Source organism: Lacerta agilis, chromosome 2, assembly GCF_009819535.1.
Source record: "Lacerta agilis isolate rLacAgi1 chromosome 2, rLacAgi1.pri, whole genome shotgun sequence".
In the NCBI taxonomy this organism is placed as follows: domain Eukaryota; kingdom Metazoa; phylum Chordata; class Lepidosauria; order Squamata; family Lacertidae; genus Lacerta; species Lacerta agilis.
In genome coordinates, this window is record NC_046313.1 from 116,020,072 (window position 1) to 116,038,232 (window position 18,161).

Sequence of the window (18,161 nt, forward strand, 5' to 3'; positions counted from 1 at the left end):
GCCCTTAAGATATTATTTGAATGTAGCTATCATATCTCCTCTTTTCCAGGCTAGACACACCCAGCTCCTTCAGCCATTCCTCAATGAATTCTAATATATTAAAATGCAACATATAAATAATGCAGTAAAAAGTTATGATTTTGCATTGTGCCTTTGTAAACACAAAATGAAATGTTGTCTAACAATGTTTATTCTCCAGAGATTAATTGTACACTTGGTACATTTATTTGGGATAAATCAGCGCTCATTTCTCACTTAAGAAATGTGAGCTGATGATATCAGGAGAAGTTTATGGGTTGTTTTTTTTTGCCACAAAGCATATCTTTTATCATGTACAAGCAAAGGGCAAGTTTCTTCTAATACAAATACCTCAGCAATCTAGTGTAGATACCCATTTACACATCTGTCGGGTTTATAGCAAATAATTTTAGGATTTAATTTTATATAGAAGAACTTGTGACTATTATTAGCCGCCCAGAGTGACTGGGGAAACCCAGCCAAATGGGCAGGGTATGAATAAATTATTATTATTATTATTATTATTATTATTATTATTATTATTATTATTATTATTAGAGCTAAAAATGTTCATTTGAATTGTGTGTGACCTTTTTCCTTTTTAACAAAATCTGTTCCTTTTTCTTAAATGTGACCCTTAATGAATAAATAATGATGAGATCATATACAACTAAATAAAACTGCTACAAGAAACATGTTCTAAAAGCAGTAACAAAATACAATCAAGGCATAAGATAAAGCAAACACAACCCATTCCAAATACTCTGTCACCGTTTTTTGAAAACAAACAACTAAATATGTTGTTAAGCTCCCTGGAGTAAGGCCCCTCAGCCTCCATGAAACTGTGTGTTTTCTCTGTTTCCCATATCAGAGAAAAGTTTTCATTCAGGCAAGTACAAAGTACTACAATTGGGATTTTGTTTTCTGTTTTTTGTTTTTCTTTTTTAATTTTTATTGCATGGTTTTAATTAACAAAACAAGATTACACGATAAGATTACAAACTTCCAGCCATTAATCAAATCATTTTCAAAAACAAAAATACGGTAAATGTGATTACATACAAACGTATTTGGTTGTTTGTGTTTTGATTTCACTATTTTGCATAAAATACAATCATTACAATAAATAAGTAAATAAAAAATAACAAAAGGAAAATAATAATGATAATAATAATAATAATAATAATATTGATAATATTCTATTTGTTATTCCCCCACTTTACCTCTGCTTCCTCCACACTGACTTCCTGTCAACTCCCTTTGCATCAACTTATGTTAACTTGAATGTTTACAACACAATAAAATATATTGTACCTACTATCCAGTACCTTCTAGGTAAAGTTATACCTTCACTTTCTTTTCACCTACTTATTCCCGTTACCTTTATTCCTCAAAAGCTGGCATGGAGACAAAGCTTTTGTTGTGTTTTAACCAGGGTGGATTTGATTTAAATCAAACTGATTTAAATCACTAGCCAGTAAGGCTTGATTTAAATCACAGTTTTCTACATAAAGACTAATTCTTGCTAGTATAACTTTAATATGCAAGTAGATGAAGATTTTTAGAATAACAACTTTTCATATTAGTTTTTTTTATCCCCAGTTTAATAGGTTAATCATTCATATTTGGACAACTTTTCTGTTTTACTTAGGAAGGAGAAAAATAATCATTACCTTAATAATAACAATTTAAATAGATTTATTAGATCCATTCCACTCCAAACAATCAGAAAAATATTGTTTCTATTCTGTTCACTGAACTTCTTGAAACTTAACACTGAAGGGGTTGATTCTGTATTCATAGGTTTGTAGAACAATAGGATTAAGGTCTTTTTCTCAACTCTGTTCATGTTATAACATTTTTGCTGTGAAGAGGAGGCATGTGATCTCTGCTGAGTCAAATTCAGTTTTGAGAACTGCAAAAGTAAACCAAGCATCTGTGATAATATCTTGTAGGCAGAGAAACTGCCCAATAATCTTACAAAAACCTATGGAAGAGCATAAATGACATTGTGGATGGATTAATGGAATTTATTTACCAAAAAATTAAACATATACAGCCTTATTCTACATAATTAAAAAACTAATCTTTATTTCATGAATGAATAACCTTTGGGTGGTAATATATTTTCCCAAAAAAGCATTTTAATTTTTAAAAAATCCGATTTAAATCAAAAAAATCTGATTTAAATAAAAAATATATGATTTTTTTGATTTTTTTTTTAAAAAATCATTGATTTTTATCCACCCTGGTTTTAACACATATCTCCTGTAGACATCCCGTTTTCCAATACAATTGGGATTTTGTTGGGGGTGACAACATTAATCTCTTCTGTTCTTTACCAGGTCAGTTATGGTTTTGTTTCTGACGCTCTTATGGACAAAACTCAGTTCCCTTTTGTCTACCGAATGGTCCCCAAAGAAGAACATCAGTATCTGGGGATAGTCCAACTCCTCCTGCACTTCAACTGGACTTGGATTGGCCTCGTTGCTCCAGACAACAACAATGGAGAGAGGTTCATGAGGACATTGACGCCTCTGCTAACCAGGAACACAATTTGTGCTGCCTTCTCACTGAGCATCCCAGTACAGAATACAAGAGTAGTGTTGCCTTTCAAAACATCTTCCATGTGGAACAAAGTCAATGTATTAGTCTACTATGGAGAGATACGCTTCTTCTATAGTTCAATATATAATTTGCAGAAGACAGTTGAAATGCTTATAAGGCCCATTTTGGGGAAAATCTGGATCACAACAGCTTTGTGGGATCTCACCTTGAACTTGTCTTATGATCTGCTTTCTCCCCTACACATTCATGGGTTTTTTTCTTTCTTAACTCGTATTAAAAGAAGGCCAAACTATGACGATTATGAAAGATTTCTTTATTCTATGTTTCAGTTTGGGGAGAAATCATTTAATTGTTCATATTCAAGGCACATATTGTCTGTGAAAGGAAGGAAAAGGTGCAGGGAAGATGACATTCTGGAGTCCCTCCCTGAAGAAGTGATTGAGAAAACCCTGTCTCTAGATAACTACAGTATTTACAACCTTGTCCTTGCTCTGGCACGGGCCTTAAGAGCTGCGCTTTCCTCCACATCCACTCAGATGGTGGCGAAGGGTAAAAAGAGGCTGAAATATCAAAGGATACAGTCTTGGCAGGTATTCCTGTTTCCCTCACAGATATCTTTTCTGAACCGGAATCAGTGCCGTGAATTCCATTCTCAGGTGAAATCAGGCTTGCCTCAACACTGGATTTACTTTCCTCCGTATACTGTACTGTTAAAGGTAAAGGGACCCTTGACCATTAGGTCCAGTCGTGTCCGACAATGGGGCTGCGGCGCTCATCTTGCTGTATAGGTCGAGGGAGCCGGCGTACAGCTTCCGGGTCATGTGGCCAGCATGGCTAAGCAGCTTCTGGCGAACCAGAGCAGCACAGGGAAATGCCATTTACCTTCCCGCCGGAGCGGTCCCTATTCATCTACTTGCACTTTGCCGTGCTTTCGAACTGCTAGGTAGGCAGGAGCGGGGACCAAGCATGGGAGCTCACCCCGTCGCAGGGATTCGAACCGCCGACCTTCTGATCGGCAAGCCCTAGGCTCTGTGGTTTAACCCACAGCGCCACCTGGGTCCTTATTGTACTGTTACCCACATCCTAGTTTTGCTTCTGAGAAGGCAATCTGCCTCCACTTTACCATCTGATCCCTCAGCAAGGCTTCCTGCTATTACTAGCCAAGGAAGCTAATGTCAACACACCAATTCCAACAACTTTGCTTTGACAAATCAGAAGCTTATGCTTGCAGAATTCTTCCCAGGGTGAGGAATGATGCTTATGGATCTCATGGCTTTAACCTGTCCCCAACCTGTGTCAGTCTGTACAAAGATCTTCAGCAATGTTATCTAGACAATCTTATTCTTCTCTAAATGTGCATGCTTTCTTTCCTGTTCTAGCTTCACCCTTTCCTGGGAAGTTCCCAGTTTTACAATACTACAATGGAAGGAGTGTATTTGGATGAGAATGGGCAGTTGACAGTTGAATACGACATTGTGAACTGGGTGGCATTTCCCAATGAAACCTTTAATGTAGTGAAATTTGGGAGCATAAGCAGACAAGGATCCTCAGGCACAAAATCCACCATTGACCAGGAGGCTCTTGAGCGGTCCAGGCTGTTCAACCAGGTTTGGAAAAACCATTCATTGCACGGTATTTTTTTTTAGAGATATGTTAACCTCTGAGACTGTTGGGGAACACAACAATAAAACTGCTGCCTATAGAATTAATGGGCCAACACTATATGGGGGAGGAGATGAACGGAGGAAAGTCAAAATAAGAAACATGAAAATGGAGAAGCAACTGAGGCATGGCTTTTGCAGTGTTCAGGAAGCAGGCAAGACTTCAGAATTGAGCAGAACATGTCTGCTCCAAATACCTTTCTGTTTCAGCTTGTTTGTTTCTCTGGATTTTGATATTTTTAAAAGGTTTCCACAACTGAAGATTTGTACTGTGTTTACTAGACCTTTGTAATAATGGCAGACACCTCTGACTCATAAATCCAAGGCCAATACAGTCCCTATGTAATTCTTTCTTCTTGATTATCTGTTTGTGCCCCAACTGTGTCCCAAGGACTATGACCCTCTGTTTTGTCCCATGGGTCAAAAAAACCATCTCCACCAAATATGTGTCCATTCCACATAGACTGAGACTGTACACTGACCCAGAAGTTACTTGGTAACAGTCCTTCATTGATGCTTTCTGTCTTTTTGGTCAGACCCTTCCTCAGTCAAGGTGTAGCAAAAGCTGTCGCCCTGGATATGCCAAGAAGGTTCAGGAAGAGAAACCGATTTGCTGCCATGCTTGTGCTCCATGTGCGGAAGGGATGGTCTCCACTCAGGAAGGTAGGAGACTTCAGAGGAATGTGCAGCAAAAAGAACAATAAAATATGTCCTTTGTTGATGAATATTCAAGTATAATCTTATGGTTGAATTTAATAAAGGTTCAATAGTAATTTACATAGTCTTAATAAAGCTTTCCAGGTACCATTGAGACAGCCTTGAGTATGTAAGAATTAGGCAGTGTTGCTACATCGGGTAGGCTCCCTTGACCAGTCAATGTGGCAAAGTAGCTAGGGTGTTTGGTTCCTCCAAGGCTTTTTTTTTTTTTGTAAATTGCACCCATCTGACAACACCGGGTGTTAGGGGTGAGATCAAATGTATCTGCAATCAACAACTTGGAAGTCTAGATAACTCCAAGCTCTTCCTTGGGAGGTGAATAAGGGGGTATCTGCACTAGGGACCTACACGGAAAGGACAAACTCTCAGTGTTGATTAGAAGAAACAGCAAGTCCCATCACTGTTTCCATTTGTATGAGTTGGCTGGATTCCCAATTTATCTGCTTTTTTGCTAGTCTACAGGAAAATGTTCAAGCGGACACTCTTCTTTTTGCAGATGCAGACCACTGCACCAAATGTCCAGAAGATCAACACCCTAACAAGGACAGAGATCAATGCATCCCCAAGATTATCACCTTCCTGTCCTATGATGAATATCTGGGCACCCTCTTGGCTTCCACTGCCCTGTTTCTGTCCTTAATCACTGGCCTTGTTTTAGGAATATTCATTAAATATCTTGACACTCCCATAGTCAAAGCCAACAACAGGGACCTTTCCTACATCCTCCTTGTCTCCCTCCTGCTGTCCTTTTTGTCCTCCTTTCTGTTTATAGGCCAGCCAAGGAAAGTGACCTGCCTTCTCAGGCAGACAGCCTTTGGCATCATCTTCTCAGTTGCTGTCTCTTCTTTGTTAGCAAAAACTATTACCGTTGTGCTGGCCTTTCTGGCCACTAAGCCAGGAAACAGGGTGAGGAGATGGCTGGGAAAGAGTCTGGCTAATTCCATTGTCATTTCCTGTTCCGGTATCCAAATTCTCATCTGTGTCATCTGGCTGGGTACCTCTCCTCCATTCCCACACTCTGACATGCACACCCAGGCTGGAGAGATCATACTGCAATGCAATGAAGGATCTGTTGCCATGTTTTACACTGTCCTTGGCTACATGGGCTTCCTGGCTGCCATCTGCTTCACGGTGGCTTTCCTAGCCAGGAAGCTGCCTGGGGCCTTCAATGAGGCCAAGCTGATCACCTTCAGCATGCTGGTCTTCTGCAGTGTTTGGGTGTCCTTTGTTCCCACCTACCTGAGCACCAAGGGGAAGTACATGGTAGCCGTGCAGGTCTTCTCTATGTTGGCCTCCAGTGCTGGGCTTCTGGGCTGCATCTTCCTTCCCAAGTGCTACATTATTGTACTCAGGCCTAGTCTCAATACAAAGGAGCACCTGACTACAAAGAGTTAATATGTCACCTGATTCCTATAATATATTTTTGGTTTTTGCAATTGATAGCCAGCATGGTAGCAATAAAGCCAGGACACATGAGTTGGGAACGTAGCTCCTTAACAGCTATTGTTTTGGAAATCAGAACAGAAAATTATCATTTGAATAATAATCCTTCGTTACCACTGTTCATTTTTCTCCCGCTAAACCTTTTTTAAGAATTCTTTTCTGAAAACTGTTTGTATATTTTACTAATAAGAAATCCTTATCTCAATTTAATAATAATGAATACTGTTCATTAAGAAAATAAAAATTTCTTAGTATTACAAATAAATTGAAAAGAACCATATTCCATTGCCATCTCTTTATTTCCTGCTGTGCATATCAAGAGAGTCACCTTGAATATTGATGTCATGTGTGTTCTTCATTTTGTACATGCTGCAAAACATTTTTTAAAGCAGTTGACCCAGAATAGGCATGAGTCATGCCCAAGATATGCTGGATAATTTCAAAATATGCAAAGAGATATTAGGAAGTTATTAAAATAGGTTTGTACCTTTCAAATCAGTTTGTCTAGTACCTTTTTTTGCTTTGCCAGCTGTCCGTGGTTGCCCCGTTAGAACATTTTTGCACAACATTATCCTTGTAGTTCAAGCAAAACTAAGCATTACAGTGGTATCTCGGGTTACAGACACTTCAGGTTACAGATACTTCAGGTTACAGACTCCGCTAACCCAGAAATAGTACCTCGGGTTAAGAACTTTGCTTCAGGATGAGAACAGAAATCACGCAGAACTGGTGCGGCGGCAGTGGGAGGCCCCATTAGCTAAAGTAGTACCTTAGGTTATGAGCAGTTTCTGGTTAAGAACAGACCTCCGAAATGAATTAAGTTCTTAACCCAAGGTACATCCTCTCTAGACTGGATCTAGACACATCAGGAATACATGTTGTAAACATCACAATGGGAAATCACATTGGCAAATGATGGAACTCCACAGTTCCATCTAGTGTCACCACATTATAACACAAATCCACTGAATGGTAGCATTGTCTAGCCCACATTTTATCTTCCCTCCTCCCTTCACAGCTTCTATCATATTACATTTCAGCAAGGCCTTTGACAAGGTGCCCCATGATATTCTTGTAGAGAAGCTGGTAAAATGCAGGCTAGACAATGCTACCATTCAGTGGATTTGTAACTGGCTGACTGACCGAACCCAAAGGGTACTCATTAATGGCTCCTCTTCATCCTGGAGAGAAGTGACTAGTGGGGTGCCACAGGGTTCTGTCTTGGGCCCAGTGTTATTTAACATCTTTATCAAAGACTTGGATGATGGGCTTGAGGGCATCCTGATCAAGTTTGCAGATGACACCAAATTGGGAGGGGTGGCTAATACCCCAGAGGACAGGATGACACTTCAAAATGACCTTAACAGATTAGAGGACTGGGCCAAAGCAAACAAGATGAATTTTAACAGGGAAAAATGTAAAGTACTACACTTGGGCGAAAAAAATGAAAGGCACAAATACAGGATGGGTGACACCTGGCTTGAGAGCAGTACATGTGAAAAGGATCTAGGAGTCTTGGTAGACCATAAACTTGACATGAGTCAACAGTGTGATGCAGCAGCTAAAAAAGCCAATGCAATTCTGGGCTGCATCAATAGGAGTATAGCATCTAGATCAGTGTTTTTCAACCACTGTTCTGCGGCACACTAGTGTGCCGCGAGATGTTGCCTGGTGTGCCGTGGGAAAAATTGAAAAATTCAAGAGAATTACTTTATATATAGTCAATATAGGTACAGAGTTAATTTTTTTAACATTTTCTAATGGTGGTGTGCCTCGTGATTTTTTTCATGAAACAAGTGTGCCTTTGCCCAAAAAAGGTTGAAAAACACTGATCTAGATCAAGAGAAGTAATAGTACCACTGTATTCCGCTCTGGTCAGACCTCACCTGGAATACTGTGTCCAGTTCTGGGCACCACAGTTCAAGAAGGATACTGACAAGCTGGAACGTGTCCAGAAGAGGGCAACCAAAATGGTCCAAGGCCTGGAAACAATGCCTTATGAGGAACGGCTTAGGGAGCTGGGTATGTTTAGCCTGGAGAAGAGAAGGTTAAGGGGTGATATGATAGCCATGTTCAAATATAGAAAAGGATGTCATATAGCGGAGGGAGAAAGGTTGTCTTCTGCTGCTCCAGAGAAGCGGACATGGAGCAATAGATTCAAACTACAAGAAAGAAGATTCCACCTAAACATTAGGAAGAACTTCCTGACAGTAAGAGCTGTTGGACAGTGGAATTTGCTGCCAAGGAGTGTGGTGAAGTCTCCTTCTTTGGAGGTCTTTAAGCAGAGGCTTGACAGCCATCTGTCAGGAATGCTTTGATGGTGTTTCCTGCTTGGCAGGGGGTTGAACTGGATGGCCCTTGTGGTCTCTTCCAACTCTATGATTCTATGATTCTACTCCAAAAACTGCCATCCTTCCTCCCCAATCCTATTACATTCACTTCCTCCCCCTATAACAGTTCTCCTCTCTTATCTCTTTCCTCTATATTGCCAGGTTATTAGGATGATGATTTAAGATATTAACCTTACATCACTCAACCTAATTTCACACAACACATTCTCTTGCCCTTGATCTTCAGAAGAGTGGAACATCCCTTCCTTCTCCATCCCTCCCCCTTGAGCTTCCTTATCTCCTAGAAACCTGTATCCAGCATACTTTAAACTTGCAGTACTGCCATTGGTCTAGGCAAAGGGACTATGCATGGCCACAGATGGGGGAGTCAGGGGGTACAGGTTGGGCTGTGGAACTGATGTCCACTGATGGTCCTTGGCTGACTCTTTCAGAGACGCTGGGATAGGTCGTGCCAAGCTCCACTGCCCGATTTCTGACCCATGTCACAATGTAGAACTACAGTGACAAGTTCACAGAAACATGTTTTTGTCCCGTGCTGCACCTGGAGCCACCAGGAGAGTCCACGAGGCTGCAGAGGCAATCCTCTCCTTCACAATTATTTAAAATAATGGTGATTTACTCCTCTTCTTACCAAAGCTCAAGAGACTCCCCATCACCACCCCAGAAATAAGGTCATATTTGAGTCCATTCACAAGGAACAGCGGCATATTGTAAGTTCTACAAACTTTGCCTGAAAGAACTTGGGCATAAATACCTCTCTCCTGGGCCCCCAAGGGTGGGCAACCTATGCTGCCTTTGTGAGGCTCAAATGAACCCCTGTTGACTCTCAAGCCACGTATACTCTCTTTGATTACATCATGGCAGCTGGGCTTTTGGCTGCTGGTACTTTAAGAGATCTGTTGCTGATAGCAGCCAATAGGAAAGGAGGGGTAGCAGGCAGACCCAGAATGTGTCGACTTCTTCCGCTTCTGCTGTGGCTGCAGTTGCTAGTACCTGAAGTAAAATCTGGGGTGACAAAAGCAAAATGCCCTTTGACTTTGATAAAGGATCCAAATGAACCCTCGAATTGGTTCAGGCCAGGAGACTACCACATCAGCGGGGTTGTATCTGCAGTACCTGTTGTGTTCAAGCCAAGCGTCTTCAATGAGCCTCCCTTTACCAGAGTTTATGGGTAAGTCCTTATGTGCTGTTTGTTGTTGTTCAGTCGTTCAGTCGTGTCCGACGCTTCGTGACCCCATGGACCAGAGCACACCAGGCACGCCTATCCTTCACTGCGTCTCGCAGTTTGGCCAAACTCATGTTAGTAGCTTCGAGAACACTGTCCAACCATCTCATCCTCTGTCGTCCCCTTCTCCTTGTGCCCTCCAAGTTCCCAACATTAGGTCTTTTCCAGGGAGTCTTCCCTTCTCATGAGGTGGCCAAAGTACTGGAGCCTCAACTTCAGGATCTGTCCTTCTTGTGAGCACTCAGGGCTGATTTCTTTAAGAATGGATAGGTTTGATCTTCTTGCAGTCCATGGGACTCTCAAGAGTCTCCTCCAGCACCATAATTCAAAGGCATCAATTCTTCGGCGATCAGTCTTCTTTATGGTCCAGCTCTCACTTCCGTAAATTACTACTGGGAAAACCATAGCTTTAACTATACGGACCTTTGTCGGCAAGGTGATGTCTTTGCTTTTTAAGATGATGCTGTCTAGGTTTGTCATTGCTTTTCTCCCAAGAAGCCGGCGTCTTCTAATTTCGTGACTGCTGTCACCATCTGCAGTGATCATGGAACCCTTATGTGCTAACTGATGTTAAAGCTTTATGCAAACTGAATGTGACCTCATGGACTCCAAATGTCCCTTTCTAGCAGCACCATATTGAGACCATATTTTTCTAAGATTGGGAGAGGAAGGGGTTGGTGGATCTCAGGTGTAACAGATGCTGGAGACCCATTTCATGATTTTTGCCCCCCATCACAGGTAAGGATGACACATTCTGGTCTCTGTGTGAAAAGAATGTCAAGGTGACACACACTTTTTTCTAGGACAGGACCCCTGGCATACTGGCTTATCGTTTCCTTCTTGTTTGCCGTTCGGGAAGTCAATGAGAACCACCGGCTTTCCCCCAACCACACCCTGGGCTATGACATCTATGACAACTATTTCAATGCCAGAATGACTTGTGGTGCCATGGTGGACCTGCTCTGCCCTGGGCAGGCAAACATCCCAAACTATTACTGTGGGCCATGGAATAAAGTATTGGCCGTTATTGAAGGGGCTGACTCTGACACATCCAAAGATATTTCCACCATGTCAAGCATCTACAAAACCCCACAGGTATGAATGTCAGGAGGGAAGGAAAAATCACAGAATGTTAGTGCAATTTCTTTGGAAAGATGTGAAAATGTTGTTCATGATTCTAAGGCAGAAGGAGCATTTGCCCTCAACCCCCTCTTGACAAAGATAACTAAGGAGATTCTGGACTCATCTACACTTATCCCATAGTTAAAAAGCAAAGATCTGAGTGGCTTTCCATTTGCCCTGTGGTTTTTTGGCCTGGATCCGAGCAATTTTCCCCTTACCCTACTCCTTTCCCACAGAAAATCTATTCTTTCACTCTAAACCAGAAAAAACAGCAATCTGTGGTTTTGCCCAAGGAAAGCAATGGGACAAGGGGAAGTATGGAGAAGCCCTTAGTGGAGTCTTCAAGATCCCACAGGTATAAATGGTGTGAATCATGGAGAAGGGTCTTTGAGGAAATTGTCAAAATTCATGCAGGAGAATGGAATCTTTCAGTTATATTGATTCCTAGCCATCAAAACCGAAATAACAATAAATGAGTAATAAAAGCTAATGCCATGTGGGATATACATGAACAAATACGCAAAAGGAAGCATTCAATAAACAAGAGGCAAAATTGTTGTTGTTGTTCAGTCGTTCAGTCGTGTCCGACTCTTCGTGACCCCATGGACCAGAGCACGCCAGGCATGCCTATCCTTCACTGCCTCCTGCAGTTTGGCCAAACTCATGTTAGTAGCTTTGAGAACACTGTCCAACCATCTCATCCTCTGCCGTCCCCTTCTCCTTGTGCCCTCCATCTTTCCCAACATCAGGGTCTTTTCCAGGGAGTCTTCTCTTCTCATGAGGTGGCCAAAGTACTGGAGCCTCAACTTCAGGATCTGTCCTTCTAGTGAGCACTCAGGGCTGATTTCTTAAAGATGAATAGGTTTGATCTTCTTGTAGCCCATGGGACTCTCAAGAGTCTCCTCCAGCACCATAATTCAAAAGCATCAATTGCAAAATACTTAGTTTCTAATTTGCTACATATTGTGTTTATACAAGTTAGGCAGAACCAGTCCTGGGGTCATGAGTACTGTCTGTCTTAGAATAAAGGATAATTCTGTAAACACATTTTCCCCACAACTTTTCATTTTGGGATGCTCCACACACATGTGTTGATATGTCCCTGTAGTGGAACATCCTTTCCAACAAATGGGATAACTGTTGAGTTTTGCAATATGTCAAGGAATGCGTAGAAAGATCTGAAATATAATGTCTAGTAAAAATAAATTTGACCAATTTTTGAAAACTAAACTGACTCCTGTGGAGAATTAGTACTTTAGCTATTATAGGTCTAATGTGAGCTAAAATGTTCATTGTAATTGTGTGTGAACTTTTTCCTTTTCAACAATATCTATTTTTTCATAAATTTTGATAATTTAATGAATAAATAATGATTAAATCATATAATACAATTGTATAAATTTACTACAAGAAACGTTGTAAAAGCAATACCAAAAACGAAATCAGGGCATAACATAAAGCAAACACAACCCATTCTAAAGACTTTGTCACCTTTTTTTTTTAAAGCAAACAACGAAATATGGTTATTTATTTCATAACCAAATTTATAACAATAAATATATTGTTAAGCTCCCCTGGGATATTGTTTTCCCACATAAACTATGTCTTTTCTTGTTTCCCATGTCAGAGAAAAGTTATAATTCAGGCAAGTACAAAGTACTAGATTTGGGATTTTGTTGGGGGGTGACAACACCGATCTCTTCTGTTTTTTACCAGGTCAGTTATGGTTTTGTTTCTGATGCTCTTAATGACAAAATGCAGTTCCCGTTTGTCTACCGAATGGTCCCCAAAGAAGAACATCAGTATCTGGGGATAGTCCAACTGCTCCTGCACTTCAACTGGACTTGGATTGGCCTCGTTGCTCCAGACACCAACAATGGAGAGAGGTTCATGAGGATGTTGAAGCCTCTGCTAACCAGGAACACAATTTGTGCTGCCTTCTCACTTAGCATCCAAGTACAAGATACAAAAATACAGCCACCTTCTAAAACATTTTTCATGTGGAACGAAGTCAATGTATTAGTCTACTATGGGGAGAATCGTTACTTCTATAGTTCAATATCTATTTTACAATTCATAGTTGAAAAGTATGTAAGACCCATTGTGGGGAAAATCTGGATCACAACAGCTTTGTGGGATCTCACCTTGAACTTGTCTTATGATCTCCTTTCTCCCCTACACATTCGTGGGTTTTTTTCTTTCTTAACTCGTATTAAAAGAAGGCCAAACTATGACAATTATGTCACGTTTTTTAATCCTATGTTTCAGTTTGGCGAGAAATCATTTAAGTGTTCATATTCAAGGCACATATTCTCTGTCAAAGGAAGGAAAAGGTGCCAGGAAGTTGACCTTCTGGAGTCCCTGCCTGACGAAGTGATTGAGAAAACCCTGTCTCTGGATAACTACAGTATATACAACCTTGTCCTTGCTCTGTCACGGGCCTTAAGGGCTGCACTCTCCTCCACATCCACTCAGATGGTGGCGAAGGGTAAAAAGAGGCTGAAATATCAAAGGATACAGTCTTGGCAGGTATTCCTTTTTACCTCACCAGTACCTTTGCTGACCTGTTCAAAGCCAGTTGTTTTTGTTTTTTTGTTGTTGTTTACTGCAATGGTCTCAACCGATCTGCTGATAACAGGGATCAGTACCATGAATTCCATTATCGGGTTAAATCGGGTTCTCCTCAACACTGGCTCAGCTTCTCCCATTTACTGAACTGTTGCCCACACCCTAATTTTGCTGTTGAGAAGAAAATCTGACTCCACTTTCACACCTGATCCCTTAGCAAGGCTTCCTGCAATGAGTAGCAAGGAAGCTAATGTCTACGCACATCTTCCGACAACCTTATGTTGACAAATAGGAAGCAGATGCTTGCAAAATTCTTCCAAGGGTGTGGAATGTAACTTATGGATTTCATGGCTTTAATCTGTCCCCAAAAGCTGAAGCAGAAACAATGGGCCACAGATCCATTGCCCAAACACACATAAAGTATCAGTCTTTACAAACTCCTTCAGAGATTAGGCCAAGTTATCCAGATGGTTTTCTTCTTTTTTAATGTGCATGTTTTCTTTGCTGCTCTAGTTCCACCCTTTCCTGGGAAGCTCCCAGTTTTACAATATTTCAATGGAAGGAGTCTATTTGGATGAGAATGGGCACTTGACAGTTGAATCTGACGTTGTGAACTGGGTGCCATTTCCCAATGAATCCTTTCGTGCTGTGAAATTTGGAAGCATAAGCAGACAGGGATGCTCAGGCACAAAATTCACCATTGACCAAGAGGCTCTTGAGTGGTCCAGGCTATTCAACCAGGTTTGGTTGCATTGTATTCCCTTTTAGAGATATGTTGAGCTCTGATTCTCTGTTGGGGGAACACAACAATATAACTTATGCCTATCCAATTAATGGGCAAACACTAAATGGGGGAGGAGATGAATGGAGGAAAGTCAAAATAAGAAACATGAAAATGAAGAAGCAGGTTGGATTATGACTGGGGCATGGCTTTTGCAGTGGGCAGGAAGCATGCCAGACTTCAGAATTGAGCACAACACGGCTACTCCAACGTTCTTTCTGTTTCATCTTGTTTGTTTCTCTGGATTTTGATATTTGTAAATGGTTTTCATGACTGCAGATTTGTAGTGTTCACTAGACCTTTATAGTGATGACAGACAGCTCTGACTCCTAATCCCGAGGCCAATACAGTCTCAATGTAATTCCCTATTATTGTCTATTTCTCCTTCAACTGTGTCCCAAGGACTATGACCCTCTGTTTTGTTGTTGTTGTTCAGTCGTTCAGTCGTGTCCAACTCTTCGTGACCCCATGGACCAGAGCACACCAGGCACGCCTATCTTTCACTGCCTCTCGCAGTTTGGCCAAACTCATGCTAGTCGCTTCGAGAACACTGTCCAACCATCTCATCCTCTGTCGTCCCCTTCTCCTTGTGCCTTCCATCTTTCCCAACATCAGGGTCTTTTATAGGGAGTCTTCTCTTCTCATGAGGTGGCCAAAATACTGGAGCCTCAAGTTCAGGATCTGTCCTTCCAGTGAGCACTCAGGGCTGATTTCTTTAAGGATGGATAAGTTTGATCTTTTTGCAGTCCATGGGACTCTCAAGAGTCTCCTCCAGCACCATAATTCAAAAGCATCAATTCTTCGGCGATCAGTCTTCTTTATGGTCCAGCTCTCACTTCCATACATAGATACATTTTGTGCCATGGGTCAAAAAACGTATCTACACCAAAGCCGTGTCTATTCCACATAGACTGAGACTGTACACTGACCCAGAAGTTAGTTAGCAACAGTCTTTCATATATGCTTTCTGTGTTTTGGGTCAGACCCTTCCTCAGTCCAGGTGTGCCAAAAGCTGTTGCCCTGGATATGCCAAGAAGGTTCAGGAAGGGAAACCGATTTGCTGCCATGCTTGTGCTCCATGTGCGGAAGGGAGGATCTCCACTCAGGAAGGTAGGAGACTTCGGAGGAAAGTGCAGCAAAAAGAAGAGTAATATATGTCCTTAGATGAGAAATATTCAAGTATAATTTTATGGTTGAATTTAATAAAGTTTCAACAGTGATTTACATAGCCTTAAAAAGCTTCAAGGTACCACTGAAACAGCTTTGAGTATGTAAGAATTTGGCAGTGTTACTACATCTGGTAGGCTCCCTTGAACCAGTCAGTGTGGCAAAGTAGACAGGATGTTTGCTTTGTACTGTGAAACCGAGTTCCAGTCCATGCTCCTCCAGGGAACTTTTTTCTGTAAATTACACCCATCTGACAACACCTGGTGTTAGAGTAGAGATAAGATGTAGCTGCAATTAACAACTTGGAACTTCAAATCACTCCAAGCTCTTCCTTGGGAGGTGAATAAGGGGGTATCTGCACTAGGGACATACACGGAAAAGACCAACTCTCTGTGTTGATTAGAAGAAATAGCAAGCCCAATCACTGTTTCCATTTGTAGGAGTTGGCTGGATTCCCAATTTACCTTCTTTTTTTTGCTACTGTATAGGAATATGTTCAAGCAGACACTCTTCTTTTTCCAGATGCAGACCACTGCACCAAATGTCCAGAAGATCAACACCCTAACAAGGACAGAGATCAATGCATCCCCAAGATTATCACCTTCCTGTCCTATGATGAATATCTGGGGACCCTCTTGGCTTCCACTGCCCTGTTTCTGTCCTTAATCACTGGCCTTGTTTTAGGAATATTCATTAAATATCTTGACACTCCCATAGTCAAAGCCAACAACAGGGACCTTTCCTACATCCTCCTTGTCTCCCTCCTCCTGTCCTTTTTGTCCTCCTTTCTGTTTATAGGCCGGCCAAGGAAAGTGACCTGCCTTCTCAGGCAGGCAGCCTTTGGCATCATCTTCTCAGTTGCTGTCTCTTCTTTGTTAGCAAAAACTATTACCGTTGTGCTGGCCTTTCTTGCCACTAAGCCAGGAAACAGGGTGAGGAGATGGCTGGGAAAGAGTCTTGCTAATTCCATTGTCATTTGCTGCTCCGGTATCCAAATTCTCATCTGTGTCATCTGGCTGGGTAGCTCTCCTCCATTCTCAAACTCTGACATGCACACCCAGGCTGGAGAGATCGTCCTGCAATGCAGTGAAGGATCTGTTGCCATGTTTTACACTGTCCTTGGCTACATGGGCTTCCTGGCTGCTATCTGCTTCACGGTGGCTTTCCTAGCCAGGAAGCTGCCTGGGTCCTTCAATGAAGCCAAGCTGATCACCTTCAGCATGCTGGTCTTCTGCAGTGTTTGGGTGTCCTTTGTTCCCACCTACCTGAGCACCAAGGGGAAATACATGGTAGCCGTGCAGGTTTTCTCTATGTTGGCCTCCAGTGGTGGGCTTCTGGGCTGCATCTTCCTTCCCAAGTGCTACATTATTGTACTCAGGCCAAGTCTGAATACAAAGGAACATCTGACTACAAAGACTTAATATGGAACCTGATTCCTATAATATGTTTTTGGTTTTTGCTATTGATAGCTAACAGGGTAGTAATAAAGCCAGAACACATGAGTTGGGAATGTAGCTCTTTGAAAGCTATTGTTTTGGAAATCAGAACACAAAATAATCATTTGAATCATATTCCATCCTTGCCACTGTTCATTTTTCTCCTGCTAAACCTTATTTATGAATTGTTTTCTGAAGACTGTTTTATATTTTGCCTAGTAAGAAATCAATATCGCAATTTAATAATAATGAATCTGTGCATTAAGAAAATAAAAAATTCTTAGATAATATTACAAATAAATTGCTTATGGATTGTTTTTCAAAATGAAAAGAAACATATTCCATTGGTATATTTTTATTTCCTGCTGTGCATATCAAGAAATTCTCATTGAATATTGGTTCCATGGGTATTCTTCATTTGGTACAAGGTGCAAAACATTTTAATGTAGTTGACACACAATAGGCATGAGTCATGCCCAAAATATGCTGGAAAATTTGAAAATATGCAAGGAGATACTAGCAAGTTACTGGTATTAAAATAGATTTGCACCTTTCAAATCAATTTGTCTAGTCCTTAATTTGCTTTCCAGATTATTTGGAAATAATCCAAAGATATTTCAACCATGTCAAGCATCTACAAAACCCCAGAGGTATGAATGTCAGGAGGGAATGAAAAATCCTGAATATTCTTTGCAATTTCTTTGGAGAGATGTGAAAATGTCATTCCTGTTTCTAAGACAGAAAGAGCATTTGTCCTCAACCTTCTTTAACAAGCTTGACTCAGGAGATTCTGGGCTTGTCCACGAGTTGGAGCTGTTTCTCACTTAATCCACGCTTTTTATGCACAGATCTGAATCATTTCCCACATGCCCTACTCCTTTCCCACAGAAAACCCACTCTTTCCTTCTATATCGGAAAAACAGCAATTTGTGGTGCTTCCCAGTGGAAAGCAGTGTGACAAGGGGAAGTGTGGGAAATCTCTTAGCTAGGTATACAAGATCCCACAGGTATAAATGGTGTGGATCACAAAGAAGGGTCTTTGAGGAACTTGTCAACATGCATGTAGGAGAATGCCAACAGAAATTACAAATAATGAAGTAATAA

General features: G+C 41.2%; 2 protein-coding genes across 2 annotated transcripts; both read left to right on the plus strand.

The window, feature by feature from the left end:
- The first annotated feature begins 4,007 nt into the window (after positions 1–4,007).
- On the plus strand, positions 4,008–6,359 carry LOC117042561 (vomeronasal type-2 receptor 26-like). The gene is made up of 3 exons (XM_033142100.1): positions 4,008–4,193; positions 4,784–4,910; positions 5,461–6,359. The coding sequence occupies exons 1-3, from the start codon at positions 4,008–4,010 to the stop codon at positions 6,357–6,359; spliced, it is 1,212 nt and encodes a 403-aa protein (XP_032997991.1).
- Positions 6,360–10,986: 4,627 nt separating this feature from the next.
- On the plus strand, positions 10,987–17,042 carry LOC117042562 (vomeronasal type-2 receptor 26-like). Its single transcript, XM_033142101.1, has 4 exons — positions 10,987–11,078; positions 12,822–13,634; positions 15,438–15,564; positions 16,144–17,042. Exons 1-4 carry the CDS (start codon positions 11,052–11,054, stop codon positions 17,040–17,042), a joined length of 1,866 nt encoding a protein of 621 aa, XP_032997992.1. The 5' UTR covers positions 10,987–11,051.
- The last annotated feature ends 1,119 nt before the right edge of the window (positions 17,043–18,161 follow it).